At 38.8% G+C, this 20,281-nt stretch overlaps 1 protein-coding gene across 7 annotated transcripts in view; it reads right to left on the bottom strand.

The window, feature by feature from the left end:
• The window catches only part of smoc1 (SPARC related modular calcium binding 1), a 59,507-nt gene extending 41,092 nt beyond the window's left edge, over positions 1 to 18,415 (bottom strand). For all 7 annotated transcript variants that reach the window (XM_084915532.1, XM_084915534.1, XM_084915531.1 and 4 more), the window contains exon 1: positions 18,006 to 18,415. In XM_084915532.1, the coding sequence (XP_084771658.1) occupies positions 18,006 to 18,107 (102 nt within the window). In that variant the 5' untranslated portion in view covers positions 18,108 to 18,415. The remainder of the gene's footprint in view (positions 1 to 18,005) is intronic.
• Between the last annotated feature and the right edge of the window lie 1,866 nt (positions 18,416 to 20,281).

Genomic DNA, 20,281 nt, shown 5'->3' with positions numbered 1-20,281 from the left:
GTCAACTAGCCTGAGCCAAGCGAATGTGGATGGAAAGCAGTTTGTCTGTGTGGTGAACTGTTAAACTGGTACATCACCATCCAAAACAAACCATTTTTAAAAAGTGATTTAGCTCTATCCGACTTCTTCTCCAGGTTATGAGCCAAAGAGTCTGGCCTCTGCCCACAGACTGACCTGTCCTCCCCATCACTGACTCACAAACTTACTCTACCTCCACTGTCATAATAAAGCATTGGGACGGCATTGTCTGGTAGGTGGAAATAAACACTTCTACCATGTCTCCCACAGTTCTTACTCATACCGTCCCACCCAAACACTCGCCTCTGGTAAAGGTGAAACAGACACTCAAGGAGATCATGAAAAGTTTCCTAATTTATAGTTGAGAGTAGTTTTAATAAATGGAAGATTTTTTTTAATAAAGTACTTTAAAAGGATAGGAAAGCATTACTCAAGCAGTCACTGGAACATTTTACCCATTGTTTAGCTTTCAATGTGACAGCATATAAATTTATCAAGTGTGAGTTATTGTTCTGTATGTTTCAAGTAGTACTCTTGAAATTCTAAGATAAACTAAAAGCACATCACAGAGAGCAATGTTGTGATGTGTTCTTTCTCTCTTAGAGCTTTATCTGCATCACAGCGGTGTCTTCACAGTAACCTGTTAAGTAGTTTGTGAAATATATTCCTGGAAAGTTAACATAAGGTATGTAACAGCACCGATCAGGCCAAACATTTAAATAGCTGACAGGTAATGGTCTCGATGCAGTGTAAAGTCCTGCTCGGAAACCATTAGTCCAGACATTCACTAACCTTAAAAACTCCCCGCATACCGATCTGATCAAGCATCTACTGGATGCACCAGAACAGGCCTGCAAACACTGGGACCCAAAGGAAACATCATCAGTTAACTTGTCAGAGTGACTTGAAATGATTGATACCACTCTCTTGTCTCTGCGCCATGAAGCCTCAGCCAGCAGCTGACTCGTTACTGATGAAATCCTTTTGATAAGTTTTGTAATGTACTTTGTTTCCTTTTAAATTAATATTAATTACCGTTTCACAAAACCCTGAAATGCATAACTATATTTGGTAAAGAAATGTTCAAGAGGGCTGTGCGAAACAAAATCTTGACCCAACCCTTATTTTTTTATATATATTTTTGCTAGGAAAATCAGAAATAGGTGCAAAGGTTTACTGAAATGTGCAAACTGTTTCAATAAATCTGTACAAAAACAGACATTGAACAACTCTAACAAGCCTCATTTCCTTTTACGCAGTGTTCAGGAATAGTTCTTCAGGCTTTTTGAAGGACATTTCAAAACTCTTCTTTGAATGCTGGCTACCTTTTCTTACATTCTGTCAAGAAGTTGAGCTCTGGGCCCTGGAAAAGTCAATCCTTCACTTCAAGTGTTCCAAGGTATACTTTTACTGCACTGTCAGTGTGTTTGGGATCATAGTCATGCTGACACTGGTTCACACCATAAAATCTGTGCCTTTTTTATGCTTGAATGATTCACAGGTCAGTTTGTAAGTGGCTTAACAAACTCAAAATACATTCCTCTGAAAATGGACTGGACTGGCTGAAAAAGCAGCCAATGTCCAAAAGTGTCTGGCTCCTTGGAAACAAAATATAAAGAAATGAGGTTCAGCTCATTTCTGCAGTACTGCAAATTAAAACAACCACCTGAAAAATATCTAGCTTAACAGAGAATGATGAGTCAAACCCTTTGGAAAGAAGATCAAATAGTCTGTAGCATGCTAAACTCTTTCCAATCTAATCTGAATACTCTGCTTTCTTTCACAGTAACATCTCAAACTGCGTCTTAAGAACACTCTGCAGCGGCTCTGATTTTGATTCCTCCACATTTGTCTCACTGTAAACAATGTGAATGTGCTCCACATTTAAATACTGCGGGAAAAAAGCAGTTAATGTTACTTACTTTTTTATTTTAGCAGTAGACTAAATTTCTGCCTTCTTAATCTTTCCTTTACTCTCCGGCTTACTGACTATTATCTGAGCTGACCTGAAGTGATAAACCCCACCCATCACACAGCCTGAAGAAGTTAAAAAACAAACATTTAGAGTTATTTTCAGTCACTCCCTGACCCAGGACTATGTGACAGTGATCAGCTGATACAGTATAAACCAGGCTGACAGGACCTGGCATTATCTCCTGAGGAGAAACAGCCCCAACTGTTAGGCCCGTAATGGCTGACACTCCATAATCACAGCCAAACAAACACATCTACATTAAACAGTCTAACATATAACTGGAGCTGTTAAGGAACAAGCATAAGTCAAAGTAACATTAATTACATAAATCTTAATTACCTAAAGATTATAGTGTAACAGGCAACACTCAAGGATTTATAGAGCCACATCCCCAAACAACATAATGAAGTGAAATAACGTAACTTTAACAACCACTCAGAGGCACTTTCTTTAATGTCCAAACAGTAGAACTAAAAGAAATGCATATTTTATAAATCTCGTTACACTATCCTGCTTTTCCTGATGGACCACCAAAGAGATGAGGTGAAAGATTAGCTGGAGGTAAAACGCCAGGGGAGTTACACGATGGTTTGGTACTGATATCTTGACCGGGAAACAATGAGCATTGACATTCTCACATTTAACAAGCCACATTCTGCCAACTAACACAAGTACACAAGCTCACACACGCATCGAAGTCAGAATAACACAGATCCCTGAGCCCTCTCTCCACCACTCGTAAAATAAGTGAAATGCAACCCCCATTGTGCAACCATTACAGCATTAGCAAAATGGTCTTTTTTACCATCACTGGCAGCTAGTCTGTTCCACTCCAACCCGCCGCAATGGAAAAAGAAGAAAAATATGATTAGAAAATGATCATTTTTATAAAGAGTAAAAAGTTGGCTATGTGAGACAGAACCAAGGTGGTAGTTAATATGCAGATCACATCTACAATAAGTGTTTTTAATTTAGTAGAACTAATTTCTTTGGACAGATTAGGAGTATTAAGAAAGCGTTAACACAACATAAACGGTTGATCCCGTTTTCACCTTTATCAGGTAATGCTTTAATGGGGAACAGACTTGCTGAAGTTTTGTTGAACAGCAACTTAGCTGATTTATTTCCCAGATTTATTAGAGCTGGGATGACGTAAATGAACTAAAAGCTGCACAGCACAACATGAGCTGCGTGCTTACTGTATTTTATTTATAGCTTTTATTCTCAGTTATGGTATGTGCCTTAGTGAGTGCACCACCAAAATCTTTGGACTCAAAGTGAACAGTTTAAAAAACAAAAGATCTAAAAAGAAACAGAGATGTTGTCTTTTTAATTCCTTGGGTTTGTCTTCCTTGTCATAAACTGGCGCCTGCTTTACCCAAATATAACCCAGCTTTCAACAGTTACATCCAGAAATTTGTGGTGTTATGGCTGGAAGCAGCTGGACAGGAAGTTTCACAGATCTTAAACTTCACTTCTTTCTCTACATTTCCATATTGTTTCTCGTATTGTTTCATCTTTTTGTAACTTATCAGACCAAGCTGCACTGATTAGTGACCTGAGGACAAGACTTTTTTGTTTTTGTTTTTCACAGTACTATCTCCCAAGTATTGCAAACCCTCTGAGAGGAAAATATTAACTCATAGATAGCACCATGAAACTTCCCATCTAATTACTTACATTAAGACAATTATTTCTTGTATGACAAAGTTGTTTTTAAATACACTATTTCCTAAATATGTGTTAATTTGCACAGATCTTCATATATTTCCTGATATTAATTAGAGAGATTATTTTTCAGTCCAGTTTTTGGGATTTTATTCGGTGACAGAATAATTTATTTTTGCAGGGTCATTATCTTTCTAAATATGTGCTTATCATGTTTTTAGGAATAAAAGATGTATTTAAGTAGTATTTTTCTCTTACTGACCACTTAAAGCACTTTGGACTGCATGTCACATGTTAACCATGCATTCATAGAAGTACTTCATTCACTTTATACAATTTAGTGTCACATATTAACCTATTATGCATGTCTCTGGACTACTGGAAGAAAGCTGGAGCACCTGACCAGGGTTCAAACTCGGGATCTTTCTGGCAGTAGTGCTAACCACTGCATTACCATAGCACATTATAAGTAAGGCTCAGAATGACATGATCAAAGGCCTCTGAAAAAACCTTCAGAATTTAAAAAGGTGTAAAACTGGAAAGTTTGGTTTATGCAGCTGCTACTAATCTTGAGATTTGTGGTTCCACTTCAGTAAAAGGAAAAAAAACAATAGACAACATCTAGTAAGATAAGATATGAAGGCAGTCAAAGCAGAATATGTTCACATTATTTAAAAAAAAATAATTAAAACTATTCAAGTTCAACAAACAACAACAAAAAGCTGAGTGCTTGTTTTTAAAGGAAAAGAGGTTAAAAATCTTAATGAAATAGTTTATCTTTGAAAACAGACTTCTGCATGACTTGAGGAGCTAACGTTTAACTAGCGAACTTACTGGTATGGCTGCTTGGTTCATCATTATCAGCTGTGGTATCTCTTTAATACCTACTGAAACAATGACTTGGGGTGTTTGTGTGTTATGTGGAAGAATGCATAAAAATTCAGCTTTTTTGTATTTGTTTAACACCCTTCATGAGCTGCCAAGAGAGATAAAGTTTCAAACCTGCAGCCAGGCGTTCCAGTAAGCAAGACGTTGTACTTGAGCCCGATGTTACACTTGGAAGTCACTGCCTGTAATGCTGTTACTGTTCAAACTGAGAAATATAGCATACCGGTCCATTGAAGACATTTAATACTCGTGCGTGCTTTGAAATTTTTACTGCCAACGGTCTGCAGAAAATTTGTAGTGCTGACATTTTTAAAGACATTTCAGTGCGATTAGGCATCATTGACATCAGCTTTCTTATGTGTTTTCCAGAAAATTTCCTGATGTTAATTAGAGATGATATTTTCCAGAGCTGTTTTTGGAGAGCCATTTATTCCGTCACAGAACAGAAGGTGATACGCTGGTTATGTCGCTGTCAAAGCTGCCTTGGCTATTAATACTTGCGAACATAAATATGTTGCAATCATGCACAGAAAGCATATTTTGGATGTTTGGCTCTTTAGTCTGTGTAGAACTTGAGCCAGCATAATACAAATACAGGCTCCAATATGGTTGCAATTATACAGCACAGTGGTCCAAATTTCGCCAGCTTCACTGATTCTTTTTCCCTGATTGAAACACACAGTAGTCAATAATCCAAACTCTTTACTTGGAAAAGCCCGCGGCCTCTTTTTTTTTTTAAACAAGGGATGACCTCAGCTCTTACCCTGATAGCATAAGAGATGTTTAAATCAGATTAACTAACAGCACCATGCACCTTAACATGAATGACATCACTGCTTCTACAGAAAAGGCTTTTGCGTGCACAGATGGATTCATTACAGCCTGGTCCGCATCAGTGCATGTGTGTGAGCGCAAAACAGCGAGAGGGAGATCTGTGTGCCAGCTTCACGCTAACGTGTGATGGGCTCATTATAGCCTCCGGGCATAACAACAACAACAAACAATACAAAAACACAGACGCATATATAAAGACATACATGCATGGCTTTCTAATGCATCCCTATGTCATTAATCATCAGGTGTTTTGGCATTCCCTCACTGGGAAATAAGTGGATTAGTCAAATGGAGGAAAAGGAGGATGAAAGTGAGCCAACCACAGAGGTAACAAGCCAATGAAAGTTGTCCACCAAAGACAGAGCTAATTGTGTACGGTTGTGGGCTTTTAACGGGCAGAGGTAATCACTTTTGTCCGATAATTAGCATTTAGTTTTCAGGAAATCTATAAAGTAAATGCCATCTGTCATGCTGTTTGAATTAACACACAGTGTTTAAAAGTGTAGAAAATAAAAAGGAATGTATTAAAAGCTACATCATTCTTTTCCCCATTCTTTTTAACTTAACTCTGTATTGAGAAAGGAAAACCAGCTGACTAAATAAAAAGGCTCAAGACACAGTTTTAACATTTTAAATTTTTTTCCCCACTTTTTTGGTGTGGAAGCTTTTAAAGAAGGTGGACAATTTTCACACAGGAGGCATAAGGTCTGTGAGCCATCCACAGCAGGAAGAAATGACTGGGCATGAACTATTATATGCCCTGTTATTGTAGTGGATCTCCATATTTAGCATGGCCAGAGTTTCATACAATGAGGTCAGTATATGGGCAAAAAATCACTAACGTTTCATTGTGTTTAACCTCCTAAGACCCGAACTCTTTCATGGCATGCATTTTATTTGGTATTTACAATTGAGTAATGATGTACATAACTCTTTATTTGATGTCTGAACACAGCAGCATTTTTCCTGAGTACAAAAACAAAATGAGAAACAACAATTGTGCCACTTTGAGCAATATGGCTCATTTGAAAGCCATTTGAAAGAGCAAAATTTAGTATTGTGGTCTAGACAACCCAAAATGTGATGTCCCCATACGTGGACGCCAGGTCTTAGGAGGTTAAAACACCTGAATTTATTTTTTCTGCTGATAAAACTGTATGATGTCAATAAGAGTGGACATAACCCACATACATCCAGAGCAGTCAATCTGAAGCAAGTTTCCTTAAAGGTAAAGCCACCCTTCACACAGGCCTACAGCGACAATCTGGCAACCACCTGTCACTAGTGAAAAATGTGTGTGTGTATTCCTTGACGAGCTGGCAACAGTTGCTAGAAGTTGCAAAGTGAACGTAGTAGCACAGAAAACCTCCTTATATTTGGTTGTTAGCAGACATTGATGACTGAAGGTGAACATGCTCAGTTCCTGGTTTTCTATCACACTTAAGTTTGATACACTTAACTTTAAGTTTTATTACTGCTTGACTATTCCTTTGCAAGTGTTTGCATACAGGTGGGCATCTTCCATGCAAATAAAAGGCTACTGTGGCGACCAAAGTAATCACAAAGTGGGTTTTGCACCTTCTTTGCGACCTTCAGCAACCACTCGCCAACCGGTTACCAGTGATGGGAATAATGGCGTTACAAGTAACGGCGTTACTTTTTTCAGTAACAAGTAATCTAACTAATTACTATTTCTATCGTTACAATGCCATTACTGTTAGTGACAAGAAAATTCGGTGCGGTTGCGTTACTATTTTTCAACAAACAGACGGTTGAAGCTGTCTTTAGCTTACCACATCTTATATCAGTTGCATGGAAGTAGCTGTAAGTAATCTGGGCGCTACAGCTTTAAGCAGCTGCGCGCGCTCCCGCGGACGGCAATCACTTTCTGCACAACACCTGGAGCTAGAGGGGCAAAACAATCGCATGAGTGCTGCTGTTTGACTGAGGAAGAATAAAGTAGTCGTGGTAAGCCAATCACATGACCACTTTAAGATGACAAAGCAACAAGGTGATATATACCAGTTTTTAAATTGTGTTGATAGGCCACGTAAAACCAGAGTCATGATAAACAATATATACGCGGCGTTTTTCCTCAATAGTTTCGTCACGTTTACTGTCTAAGGACAGCGCTAGCAAGCACTCTCTGCTTATGAGCAAAAAAAAACCAAAAACAAGAAACAGCCCTTTCGTGTTGGTGGAAAAATGCACCATGTCGACCAATCAAAAATGATATGGCAACATGACTTTTGGTTGTTTAGGAAGAGGACGAAGTTTGAGGAGTGACGGTGAGAGAAAGAGAGCAGAAAAAGAGAGAGAGGGAGTTTTGAGATGTGAGAGATTTGTGACGTTTAGCGTGTTTGGAGTGTGTAGTTAATGTGTTGTCTTGTGTAGTTAGTGTGTAGTGTTGTGGATAGTTTTGTGTTGTGTGTCAGAACAATGATGTGACTGCTGTCTCCAGGTAGAAAAAGGAGTGATACACCTTTTTTGGAGTGGCACAAATAATTTGTGTGGCATCTTATTGTTTGCAAAACTTGTGCGTATGATTTTAAAATTGACAATTTATGTTTGCATTTAAAGTTATGAAATATGATTCAATAAACATGTTTGTGGTTGTTACAGTAAAAAATACAACTTTTTCTACTCGGATTTTATGTTTTTTGTCTGATTTTAGATCAATTAATACAGTATGTCAAAATGAAAACATAACTGTAAATTCAGGCACATGAGGTTGTGCTGAAAAGGATGATACCAAACAAGGCAAATAAATAGTTTTTAAACGTGAAATGTAGAGGTCAAATCAAAAGTAGTTAAAAATGGCCAATTATACCCTGGACCCCATGGTTAAACATTTTTTTAAAGTAATGCAATAGTTACTTTTCAAGTAATTACTTACTTTTAGAATCTTGTAACTCAGTTACTTTTTTTGAAGAAGTAACTAGTAACTATAATTAATTACTTTTTCAAAGTAACTTGCCCAACACTGCCGGTTACATACACATAGTTGCCAAGAATCACCAACTGGTTTCCTAAATGAAACCCAACTGGAAAAGAACTAAAACAAAAGTTATTCTGGAGAGTCCAAGAATAAAGAATAAAGAATGTGGAGTACAAATTAAATTAAGCATAATTGTTCCCCTTTAAACTGTAGCACCTCCCCCCTTTGTTTCCTTTAGTTTTGGCAAATTTTCTTGTGGAAAAGCTGCAGAGCAATGAGGTAAAGACTGAAAGCAACTTGAATACAAACACTGAATCCAATAACCTTTGCAGGCAGATGAAGTTTCTGCCTCCGCCTAAGAACAAAAACAAAGAAAACCTGCAACTTTACTGTTAACATGTGTTATAAATGGAGAAATAGTCCTGATTCTCTGTGGGCTCATCATGAGGAACTGCGTTCTGATTACTGTTGTTAATCTATTAATATGAAAATCTAGTTTATCCAGTAAATAAAGAGTTGACGACCACACCATCCTGAAATCAGATTTCCCCTTGATGATGGCCAGGACATAAACACGTGATTAATGAATGTTGAAAACATCCTTATTTTTTCTTTTGAAGTGGTATTAAGAAATCTAAATCAAAGTATAAGTAAGGAGGAGGAGGGGGGACATGTTCTTCCTTTTTGGAAATGGCTCTAAATCTGATTAACAACATTCCTTGTTGTCACTAATGCTACATCCTGGCTAAAGAACAGTCAGCTGTCTCTGCTGTTCCCAGGAAGTATGTGTCTGTGCCCGTCACCCATTACAATAGGTTCCATGTCGCCATTGCATACTAACACTGAGACCACACACTCACTTAAATCAAAGGAAACTTAAATATGAGGCAGAGCAGAAGCTAATCTGCTGAACCAGTTTGATAGGGAATAGGAAGTGTTTCTGCCATCCTGATAATCAAAAGGATTACAGAGAGCCATAACTCTTTCAACAAGCAGTAGTCCTCTCAAACAAGAGTCTGTGTTTGTCATTATAAGGCCAAATTTACATAGAGTAAGTTCCCATAGTGGGATAGATTGCATAAATGCAAACCAAAATGATCACGAGCATCTGCAAAAGAAAAGCGAGGTTGAATTAAGTAGCAGTGATCCGTGAGTGGAGCACACTGGCCTGATTCTTGAAACATACTTAAGGCTGCTTTTCATTATACTGATTAGAACGCCATGAAATTGAGCATGAAATGTATCTGATGATCATGCAGGCATGAGAGGGAATCGACATATGAAAGCAATTTGATTGGTCACTTGTTGAGTCACTATTAAAGCAATCTGTTAGTGTCAGATGGAGCCTAGGTGTGCAGTCACATGAGATCTTGGCTTATGAGTGTCAAAATCAGAGGTTTCCATAAAAGTTTGTTAAACCATTTGTAATGGATCATTCTAATCAGGTGGGACTCGTGAATGGTATTACCCAAGGTCATTCTTATGTACGTATGTTCCTAACATAAATTAAATATGATATTTTTTTGCTTAACCTTCAAGTGACTAGATAAGATCATTGATGTCACCAGAAAAATAACTATATTCTGCTGCAATATCCATCCATTCATTCTCTTCTGCTAAGACAGCTATCCCAGCTGTCTTTGGGCAAGAGGCAGGGTACACCTTGGACGGGTCGCCAATCTGTCGCAGAGCTAACACATAGAGAAGAACAGGTATTCACACTCACACCTATGGGCAATTTAGAATTACCAATTAACTCAATCCCACGAACTGTATGTCTTTGGACTGTGGGAGGAAGTCGGAGTACTGTGCAGACATGGTGAGATCATGCAAACTCCACACAGAAAAACCCTGAACTGATAGTGGAATTGAATGCAGGACCTTCTTGTTGTGAGGCTAACCACCACCGTTTCCCTGCTGTTTTAGTTTTATTTTCCTGAAATATTTTTTTCAGGACCGTTAGATAAGGCCATTTATTTATTTATTTTTTAATATTAGAGAAAATGATTCTACCATAATTTTCCACCTTGTAATGTTTTGCAGTGAACTATGGCTAAGTCATTCTTGCATAAAAATAATTAAACCTTAATAACTACAATAATATTTTAGAATATCTGTCATTAATAAAGAATCCAGTATGGGTATGGTATACATATATACAGCAATTTGGAGTATTCATATATGTCTTTATGGTGTTGTTTGTTGTTTCACTAAAATATCATATGTGAACAAAAGTACCTGGCCACCTACACCTTACACCAACAGGAGCTACTCATGCCATGAACCTGCCAGCACACAGTCTGTGTGCTGATGTTAATTAATTAATTGAGGAGGTTTGGAGGTTGAGTCAGTAGAAGGCTGGCGACTTTTACTTGCTATGCACCTCAGCACTCGGTGACTGCCGTCTGTAACTTCACATGATCTGACTCTTCATGACCAGAGATGGGCAGTAACGCGTTACTTGTAACTTGTTTACTTGTAACTTGTTTACTTGTACTGTATTCCGATTACTTTTTTCAAGTAACGAGTAAAGTAAGGGATTACTATTGCAAAAACGGTAATTAGATTACCGTTACTTTCCCATAGGAACGCTGCGTTACTAAGACGGTGATTTTTTTGCGAGAATGTCTCATGACAGTGACGTAAGCGAGTGCGACGTTCGTGACAACAGCTGTGTGCACATCAACAATGGATAATATATCGAGTGGGGAGAGAGTATGAGCGTGCAGCGTTTAAAGCGTGGAAGTACTGACCTTACTTTGAGTTTGATTCCATAAAAACTGACAAAAACATTAGCGTCCGTTGTGCGTGGGAAGAAAACTTCTTTTTACAGCGAAAAAAACCCTAAACTTCCAAGCAAGCACCGAGTGCGCTACCACGTAATGGGAAATTCACAGAGAAACTCGCGGATTCTTCAACTGACCGCTGCGGCACACCTGCACCAGGGTAAACCTCCGCCTGCCCCACTCCTGCTATACAGGTGAAAATAGAGCAACAGGACCGCTGAGTCTTTGATTTCATTTATTTTCTGCTGTTGTTTACTTGCATCTACAGGGAGTGCAGAATTATTAGGCAAGTTGTATTTTTGAGGAATAATTTTATTATTGAACAACAACCATGTTCTCAATGAACCCAAAAAACTCATTAATATCAAAGCTGAATGTTTTTGGAAGTAGTTTTTAGTTTGTTTTTAGTTTTAGCTATTTTAGGGGGATATCTGTGTGTGCAGGTGACTATTACTGTGCATAATTATTAGGCAACGTAACAAAAAACAAATATATACCCATTTCAATTATTTATTTTTACCAGTGAAACCAATATAACATCTCCGCATTCACAAATATACATTTCTGACATTCAAAAACAAAACAAAAACAAATCAGCGACCAATATAGCCACCTTTCTTTGCAAGGACACTCAAAAGCCTGCCATCCATGGATTCTGTCAGTGTTTTGATCTGTTCACCATCAACATTGCGTGCAGCAGCAACCACAGCCTCCCAGACACTGTTCAGAGAGGTGTACTGTTTTCCCTCCTTGTAAATCTCACATTTGATGATGGACCACAGGTTCTCAATGGGGTTCAGATCAGGTGAACAAGGAGGCCATGTCATTAGTTTTTCTTCTTTTATACCCTTTCTTGCCAGCCACGCTGTGGAGTACTTGGACACGTGTGATGGAGCATTGTCCTGCATGGAAATCATGTTTTTCTTGAAGGATGCAGACTTCTTCCTGTACCACTGCTTGAAGAAGGTGTCTTCCAGAAACTGGCAGTAGGACTGGGAGTTGAGCTTGACTCCATCCTCAACCCGAAAAGGCCCCACAAGCTCATCTTTGATGATACCAGCCCAAACCAGTACTCCACCTCCACCTTGCTGGCGTCTGAGTCGGACTGGAGCTCTCTGCCCTTTACCAATCCAGCCACGGGCCCATCCATCTGGCCCATCAAGACTCACTCTCATTTCATCAGTCCATAAAACCTTAGAAAAATCAGTCTTGAGATATTTCTTGGCCCAGTCTTGACGTTTCAGCTTGTGTGTCTTGTTCAGTGGTGGTCGTCTTTCAGCCTTTCTTACCTTGGCCATGTCTCTGAGTATTGCACACCTTGTGCTTTTGGGCACTCCAGTGACGTTGCAGCTCTGAAATATGGCCAAACTGGTGGCAAGTGGCATCTTGGCAGCTGCACACTTGACTTTTCTCAGTTCATGGGCAGTTATTTTGCGCCTTGGTTTTTCCACACGCTTCTTGCGACCCTGTTGACTATTTTGAATGAAACGCTTGATTGTTCGATGATCACGCTTCGGAAGCTTTGCAATTTTGAGACTGCTGCATCCCTCTGCAAGATATCTCACTATTTTTGACTTTTCTGAGCCGTCAAGTCCCTTTTTGACCCATTTTGCCAAAGGAAAGGACGTTGCCTAATAATTATGCACACCTGATATAGGGTGTTGATGTCATTAGACCACACCCCTTCTCATTACAGAGATGCACATCACCTAATATGCTTAATTGGTAGTAGGCTTTCGAGCCTATACAGCTTGGAGTAAGACAACATGCATGAAAAGGATGATGTGGACAAAATACTCATTTGCCTAATAATTCTGCACTCCCTGTATTTGAAAGACTGAGTGTAAACACAAAAAAATATTTTATTTTATGTGCTGGAATGTGCAGAAAATTGGTTTAAATGTCAAACTAATTTCTTCAAGTCAGAGAATGTTGCATATAATTAAATTTTTGCTTGATGCATAAAGTTAAAAGATTAAAACTAATAAAACAAGTTTTAAAAAGAGACTTTTCCATTTGATTACATTTTGTATGATGGATTATGCAGAAAAAGTAGAATTGGGCTGAAAGATCTATCGCTTTATCACCTATTCAGGTTGTAAATCGTGTTTTTAAAAAGTAACTAAGTAACTAAGTAATTAATTACTTTAAAAAATAAGTAATCAGTAAAGTAACTGGATTACTTTTGGGGGGAAGTAATCAGTAATTAGTTACTGATTACTTTTTTCAAGTAACTTGACCAACACTGTTCATGACTGAGTTGCTGTGGTTAAGAGATATTTGTAAAAATATCACTTAAAGTTGGTTGAAAGTCATAAACTGATTTGTTACGATGGTGTCATAATATTACAGTATAAAAAGTTTGTAAAGGCAGATGGTTAGGTGCTGGATTTTATACTCCTGTGACAATGGGACTGAAAACTCCTGACTTTAAAGAATAAGAAATCTGTTCAAGTACTGTTGTCCTTGTAGTGTAGCATGGCTGCTGTGCAAGAATACTCAAGAGTTCAAACAACTACAGTTTACAGAAAAGGGACTGATTTGGCCTGGTGCAAGGTAGGTTGAAGTCTCCATACTCACTGGTAGGTTAGGTAAAGGGTAGCAGGCATCAATTTGAATTTAAGATGATGCTCTTAAGTATCATTTGCCAAATTCCACTTTTATGGCTCCAGGCTGGAGAGTAACTTTGATGGTATGATACCCCATGTAGCATTTGTTAATAGACTGCAGATTAAGTAAATCCACACGAGCCTTAAACCTCAGAGCCAACAAAGAATACGCAATCATTTATTTTAAGGTGAGTTATTTTTCTTCCACCACTAGGGTTCCCCCACCTCCTAGATCCCCTCTAACCCTTGATTAACACTAGCATAATCATGCAAATGTACTTTACGATACGACAAAAGAACCTCAAACCACAAGCTTCGTCATCAATGACTGTGTGCTGGGATTCTTCCTCTAACTGCCTAATCAGAAACTGCTGTTGAACAGTCAGTACAAAGTTAATCTAAAAGGTTTGTACTTCATGACTTCTCCTCACAGACGACGGTGAAACCAAACTATGACCTTATCACTTTGCCAGGAATCTTTTTTTCCCCTCATAAAGACTAAATGAGGAAATGTGCACTGCACATCTGCATGATTATGGTCAACAGCTCTTCTTCATATGCATCTCAGTGGTTCATTATGGTTAAGGAACAGTCCTCACACTCTGGCCTTGATCTCTCTCGCTTCTCCATCTGCCACTCATAGCCTTTGTTATGCAGATGTTGTCTCTTCAGTTCTAATTATCACAATGTTTATTTACTATTGACGACTACTTCATACAATTTTCTGTTATTCCCTTTGACATTTTGGGACAATTAAATTCAAATTTTAAGAGAATAAAAGCAGAACTAAATAAACTTCTTTTAATCCTGTAAATAAATAAAGATTACAAATGGGCCATAATACAGTTGCTTTTTGACAACATTTCCCTTATTGGTTGACCCATAAAAGTACTTTCTTAATCAGGCTTACATGGTTTGTTTGCCTCGGGTATTATCATATTGGCTATTCTGCATTCACCTCACCCCTTTTACCTCTTTATCAGACCTGCCGGGTTTGATAAAGCGAGTGACTTCTCAGCTGTCCTGAATAATGACAGAATTGCATTTGTTGCCTTTCTTCATCTTTGTCTGATTCTGCTGGTATCAAACCTCTTGCTGACAACTTTGCCGTGTATATATAACAAAATGTCTCGTTTGTTAAAGTAGTGAAACAAAAAATGGGCTCTTGACCAGTTTACTTGTCCTGGTATGGGCTGCTCAGCCTACCCACAAAGTTGTAAAAATGTCTTGTTTTATCCCAGGGACATAGTCTGACTAAATATCTGGATTTGAACTACAGACTCAAAAATGCTGAAAACTAAGTGAGTTTTCCCCAAGAAGGGAGAGTAATCATATTAGCAATTGCATTATAGGAAATCTAGGATCCAATTTTGAATCTGTTTTTGTAAAATGGTCTCTTGTGAGCTTCACTTATTGTCTTAATGTGTTTAGATTTTATTTCATTATGTTGGTTCTTGTAGATAAAAAAAAAAAAAAAAAAATGTCCAAATGCGTGACTATATTCTCTTTATGATTAGGATTATAAGATTTAAAGCCAGATAGTTAAAGAAAAAGCTAAACTGCTGTTAACTGATAAAAACCTATACTTATAAATATGAGCCATTCAGTAATAACGTCTCTCATGGACCAGTTTTTGCTAAATCTGCCTCAGATGGAGTTTCCAATCTCTTCAATTTCCCCATATTCTTTTTAATGTCCTCCAGAACTTCATTTTTTCCCAAACTTAATTCAACTGAATTGGAAAAAAATTAAATATAGCATAAACACTGGCCAATTTTTAAGTAAATACTGCACTTAAGTATAGTCGCTTCTATTTTCATGTTTAATTTTTCTTTCACTTAAAACAGGCCCATTCTTGACCTCCATTCCTTTGTACACTGTAAGCATAATTAAGACTCCACGGCTCACCACACAGACACCTGCACCCATACGCTGCACGCATCAGCACACTCACACCTGCATGTTTGCTGTGATCTACCTCACACTAATAAAAAGACTTTCCTGCTTTTGAACCAGAGCTCTGCTTTCCCAAGCTGAAGGTATGCGGTGTTCCTGCTTTGCTGCTTAGGCCTGTGTGTTTGTTTTAGTTTTAAGAGTCTTCACTGATGCTGTCACCAAATTATGCAAGCAGACTGCCCATAGCATCCCAACCCTATGGGCAATCTGAGACTAACAGGTTGATTTGATAAGATGGATTAAAGTTGCATAGCTAAGCCTCTATAAAAGCTAAGCATTTTCTCCCACTGGGAAAACTGATTTCTTAGTTTAAATGTTTTAGGAAATGATCCCTGCAGACCATGAGACTGATCATTCCTGGTTTTACGGTTTTAAAAAACACGAAATATCTTGTTGCACTCATAAAAAAGGCAAACTCATTGTGAACCTTAATCCTGTCTCTCTATAAAGGCAGCATCGTTCATAAGAAGCTGTTTTTAAGTCCATTATCAGTTTTTTTTTTTTTTTTTAATCTAAACAATTCAGACTAATGTTTATTCTACCAAATTTAAGCACAAACTATGTTGCACTAATTAATTACAACTGATCATCACACATCCTTAGCATCCAACGGTTTATCCACCGACTCACTGTTAAACTATTGAAGGACTCATACAAGAATAAAGAAGCTGTTGGGCTTCCAAACTGCACAGACAGCAGCAACTGCAAAATTGAAAAAAGGCTTTTTAGTCTCTCAATTACTTGTGTTCCTCAGTCTTGAGGATTGTTGTGCTATTGCATCATGGAACCTCAAGAGAAATGAGAAAGGAGCAGGTCTATGCAGGGAAATTAGCTCAGCCGTTCACTCCTGATATCAACGTGGAAAGTGGGGGTGTGAATTATGGTATTACAGCAGCTGTGAGAAATGTTAGAAGTAATCACTGTGGAGTGAGTGGGGGTTTCAGCAGGCTGACTGTTGCTCCTTGGGGCCTAATCCATGCCAGAAGGAGGATGAAGTGGGATGCAGAGGGAGTTTAATTTGATGGGATAAAGCTGATGGAGATGCTCAGATTTTCAGTGTTATCCCTGTTTTTATGAAAAGCTTTTGTCTGTAAAGAATCAAATTTCAGAGGACCAAGAAACCACACTTTCACACTGGCCACCCTGTATTTTGGAGTTTATTCAATGTGGTTTTGAAACGGTTTACCAAAGCTGAGACTGATAGACTTTCACAGCCTGGCGAGGTACACAAAATCTTTCAGCTAAAGTTACAATAGGAAGAACTTCACGATAAAAGGGCAGCTCAGAGTATCAGCCATCGTAATTTCAAAACTCACCTTTGTTTTGATTTTCTAAACACCCTAGCACGTGTAAGTGATGTAGCTATATAAGGAGGTGCCACCTGAATCAGGCCCCAAATTATGCAAAGTAACAAGCACTGCATCCAGTTATACTGTAGGAAAGCCACACACTCCACTTTGATCCTCTCATTATTTGAACAGTAGGAAAACAGTTATAAAAGGAGCAACAAAGAAGTGATTAAGCAAAATTCACTGTGGCTCTTTCCAGAGAACAATCTTAGCCACAGCACACTGTGTATGGAGGATGGGGGGTTCAAAGATATTGTGAAATAGTTCCAGTATGTGAGAGTATTACATATTCACCCCCTGTGAGTCAGCCCCTCGCCTCTGACCACAAATATTACAGTGCATCTGTGCACTGAAACAATGGTGTTCCCCTTCACTTCGCATCACTTATTTCCCCCTGTGCCTGGACAGGGGGAAATAAGAACCTTGAACAAGCAAAGCAGTGTGTGTGAGAGACTGAAGATAGAAAAAAAGAGCGATGGAGAGACATGGCAGTGACAAAAATCTGTTCCTGCAAAAGGAGAGGTCCAGGAGCAGGGATGCTGTGCCCAAGGAAAAGTTGAGTAAGCTCAGTAAGTTATCATCGATTTCATGTTTTACAAGTTAGATTTGGCCAAACTCAAAGTGTAAAACCAACAAATTGGTGGGATTAAGCTTTACAAGCCCAGTTGGAGATTGGGTTTGGAGTGTTCTTCTCTAAACAGTGAATCAGATGAAACTTTAACACCAAAAGCCAAATTTCTCATCTGATTTAAAGTCATCTAATTTCCCCCAACTGTTACATCTTATCTACTAAAGGCGCATTAAAGAAATATCTCGGCATATTTCAGGTTTACCAGCAGTCTGTAATTTATCCCATTCATTCTATTTTAAGTAGAATCTAATCAGTTTGACACACTTTTACTTTCGTAATTAATGCAAGTATTGTGTTTCAAACTGCTACTTCCATGAAAGTGTGAGGCACCAGACCCACAGGGATGTACTCACCCGTGACCCAGGCTTCTGTGCCGACACTTGAGGCAGGTAACAGAGGAACAGAGGCGCCATAAAGTAGGAGACGGTAAAAATGAGGAAACTTGATAATAACATAATTGAGCGTCGGTGAGCGCAGAGCGAAGAGCGGCAGGTAGTCTGAGCGCACAGCTTGTCCGTCTGTAATACTGATGATCGACAGGTCCAAACCGAAAAAAATATATAATAGCACGCCCCAAAAAGACTCCTTAACCCTAATTTCCTGTTAATAATTCTCCTGTGTCTACTCCTCCGATAACTATTCACATAGTGCCACGCGTATGATCGGGAATCAGGACTTGGCCGTCACCATTGTGATTGGGTTTTATCCACTGCGGGAGGATCAGCTGTTCATCGCGGTTTCCACAGGTTGAGTCGCGCCTGTATCCATTGCACCTTCATTTAAAAGCAAAGGAGGGAGCAGCCGTCTCTAGCTGGCACTCGGAGGACCCAATAGCAGCGTCCGGTGGAGGGAAAGCCACGCCCACCTCACCCCATGATTAACTGTTCGCAGAGGAGAAAGATCTGCTCCGGTCAGTTAGGAGAGAGGAGCAGGAGAGGCAGCAGCTGCAGGAACACTCAGTGTATTATCATGAGTCTTTGAGAGCAGAGACAATGGCCGACCAATTGTGAGGTCAAATTTTAGGTTCTCATCCCCATTCAGAGACATATAATGCTCTATAATAGCCTAGTATCCTGCTGCCGTGACATTTAGCCTGCGTACTTGGGTTACAATGGAAAACATCTATTGAGTAAAGTCAATAGCTGTCACAAGCACTGCAGGGGGCCAGTCTGTGTTTGTAGAATATGGTGTGTGTGTGGGTGTGTGTGTGAGTCGTTGTGGGTTTTAGTTGGCAGACGATTCATTGTTTGATAGAGCAAAAAACAACAGTTTGTGTCACTTTATCCCCAATTACATGGTCATAATGTAACACATTTCATAGAATAAATGGGGGTTTTTTTTCTGTTAGAGAACCTTGGTTTTGGGGATTTTTTCAAAATAAACTGACCTTCTAAGAGCTGTTTGGCTAGCATTGGAATTTCTTCATCTTATATGATAATCTGCAAAAACCTCAGTAGTTAATGTATATTAACACCATATGTGTTTGCAAACACTCACAATGTTAAAACTGCAATTTACTAATTTTACAGTAAGGCTGAAATTCAGAAGAAAATATAGGGTTATCAGTATTTTGATAAATAACAAACAATAATCTATGAAAACAAAGAAGTAATCAATGTGTCTTAAACTGCAGTGCAAAAGAAAATAACTTCTTACTTCTTAAAAACTAAATGCCTTTTGATCATTTTTATTTTCTGCTCTATAGAAAAGATTTACTACTTACTACTTTCCAGACTGATATAATGCATATAATATGTGATGCTGTATAGGTTAACCTAGCTCTGCTTCAACCTTCTACCACAATCAGAAAGGAATGTATTAATTCTAATATTGTATTAGTGGTTTGCTGTGCACCACAACATGAATGTAGGGACAACATTTCTGCATTGTTGCAACCCTTTTGTCACTTATATATACGTTTGGGTTTTTCACATTTAAGTGGAAGGTTTAAGGTTGTTATGAAGCACTTTAATATCGCAGTGTTGTTGCTTTGACAACCATAAATATTCTCAGTACTTTTCCACCAACCTGAACAGGAAAGCACACTTAATGCATTCACAAAACATGCTTCCACACTGTAATCGGCCTGCAACCTCTCAATTTATGGCTCTCTCATCTTCCTCGCCTCCGTGCTGTCCATTTCTCCATCTTTTCCTTTCAATAAATTGTGAGGCCCATTAAGAAGAGAGAAGCAGTGTTTAGTGCAGGTGTCCCGTCACCCTTTACTGGAACGGGTAACCCCACCCCCACCCCAAATCCCCTTCTCTCACTCTTTGTCCCTATAGATATTTAATTGTTGGTTTTGACAGTTCAGCGGCTTTTTGAGTGCCTCAGAGAAGAGCCTTGTAATTAGAGCTATTGAGCTTCTGGAATTGGCACAATTAGGGTCAGCATTAATTATTCCTCTGTGCTCTGGCCAGTTTCTGTAAAGCACTGTTTGCAGAAAAGATGCCATAGGAGGGTCACTCCAAATGGGAGAGATAAAAATGGATGGGGCAGTTGTACAAAAGGGAGAAAAACCGAGGCCTAAGTGGTCTCAAGATAGTGAATTATCTGGATTCTTGCTTATCGGACCACCATAGAAACTCAGCAAAGCGTCCGTGTAGTGTCATTATCAGAGCTGTGAGAG

This window comes from Perissodus microlepis, chromosome 19 (genome assembly GCF_051167445.1).
Source record: "Perissodus microlepis isolate ML-2025 ecotype Zambia chromosome 19, ASM5116744v1, whole genome shotgun sequence".
Classification (NCBI taxonomy): Eukaryota; Metazoa; Chordata; class Actinopteri; order Cichliformes; family Cichlidae; genus Perissodus; species Perissodus microlepis.
Note: the sequence above shows the minus strand (reverse complement) of the source record. Positions and strands in the feature narration are given on the sequence as shown.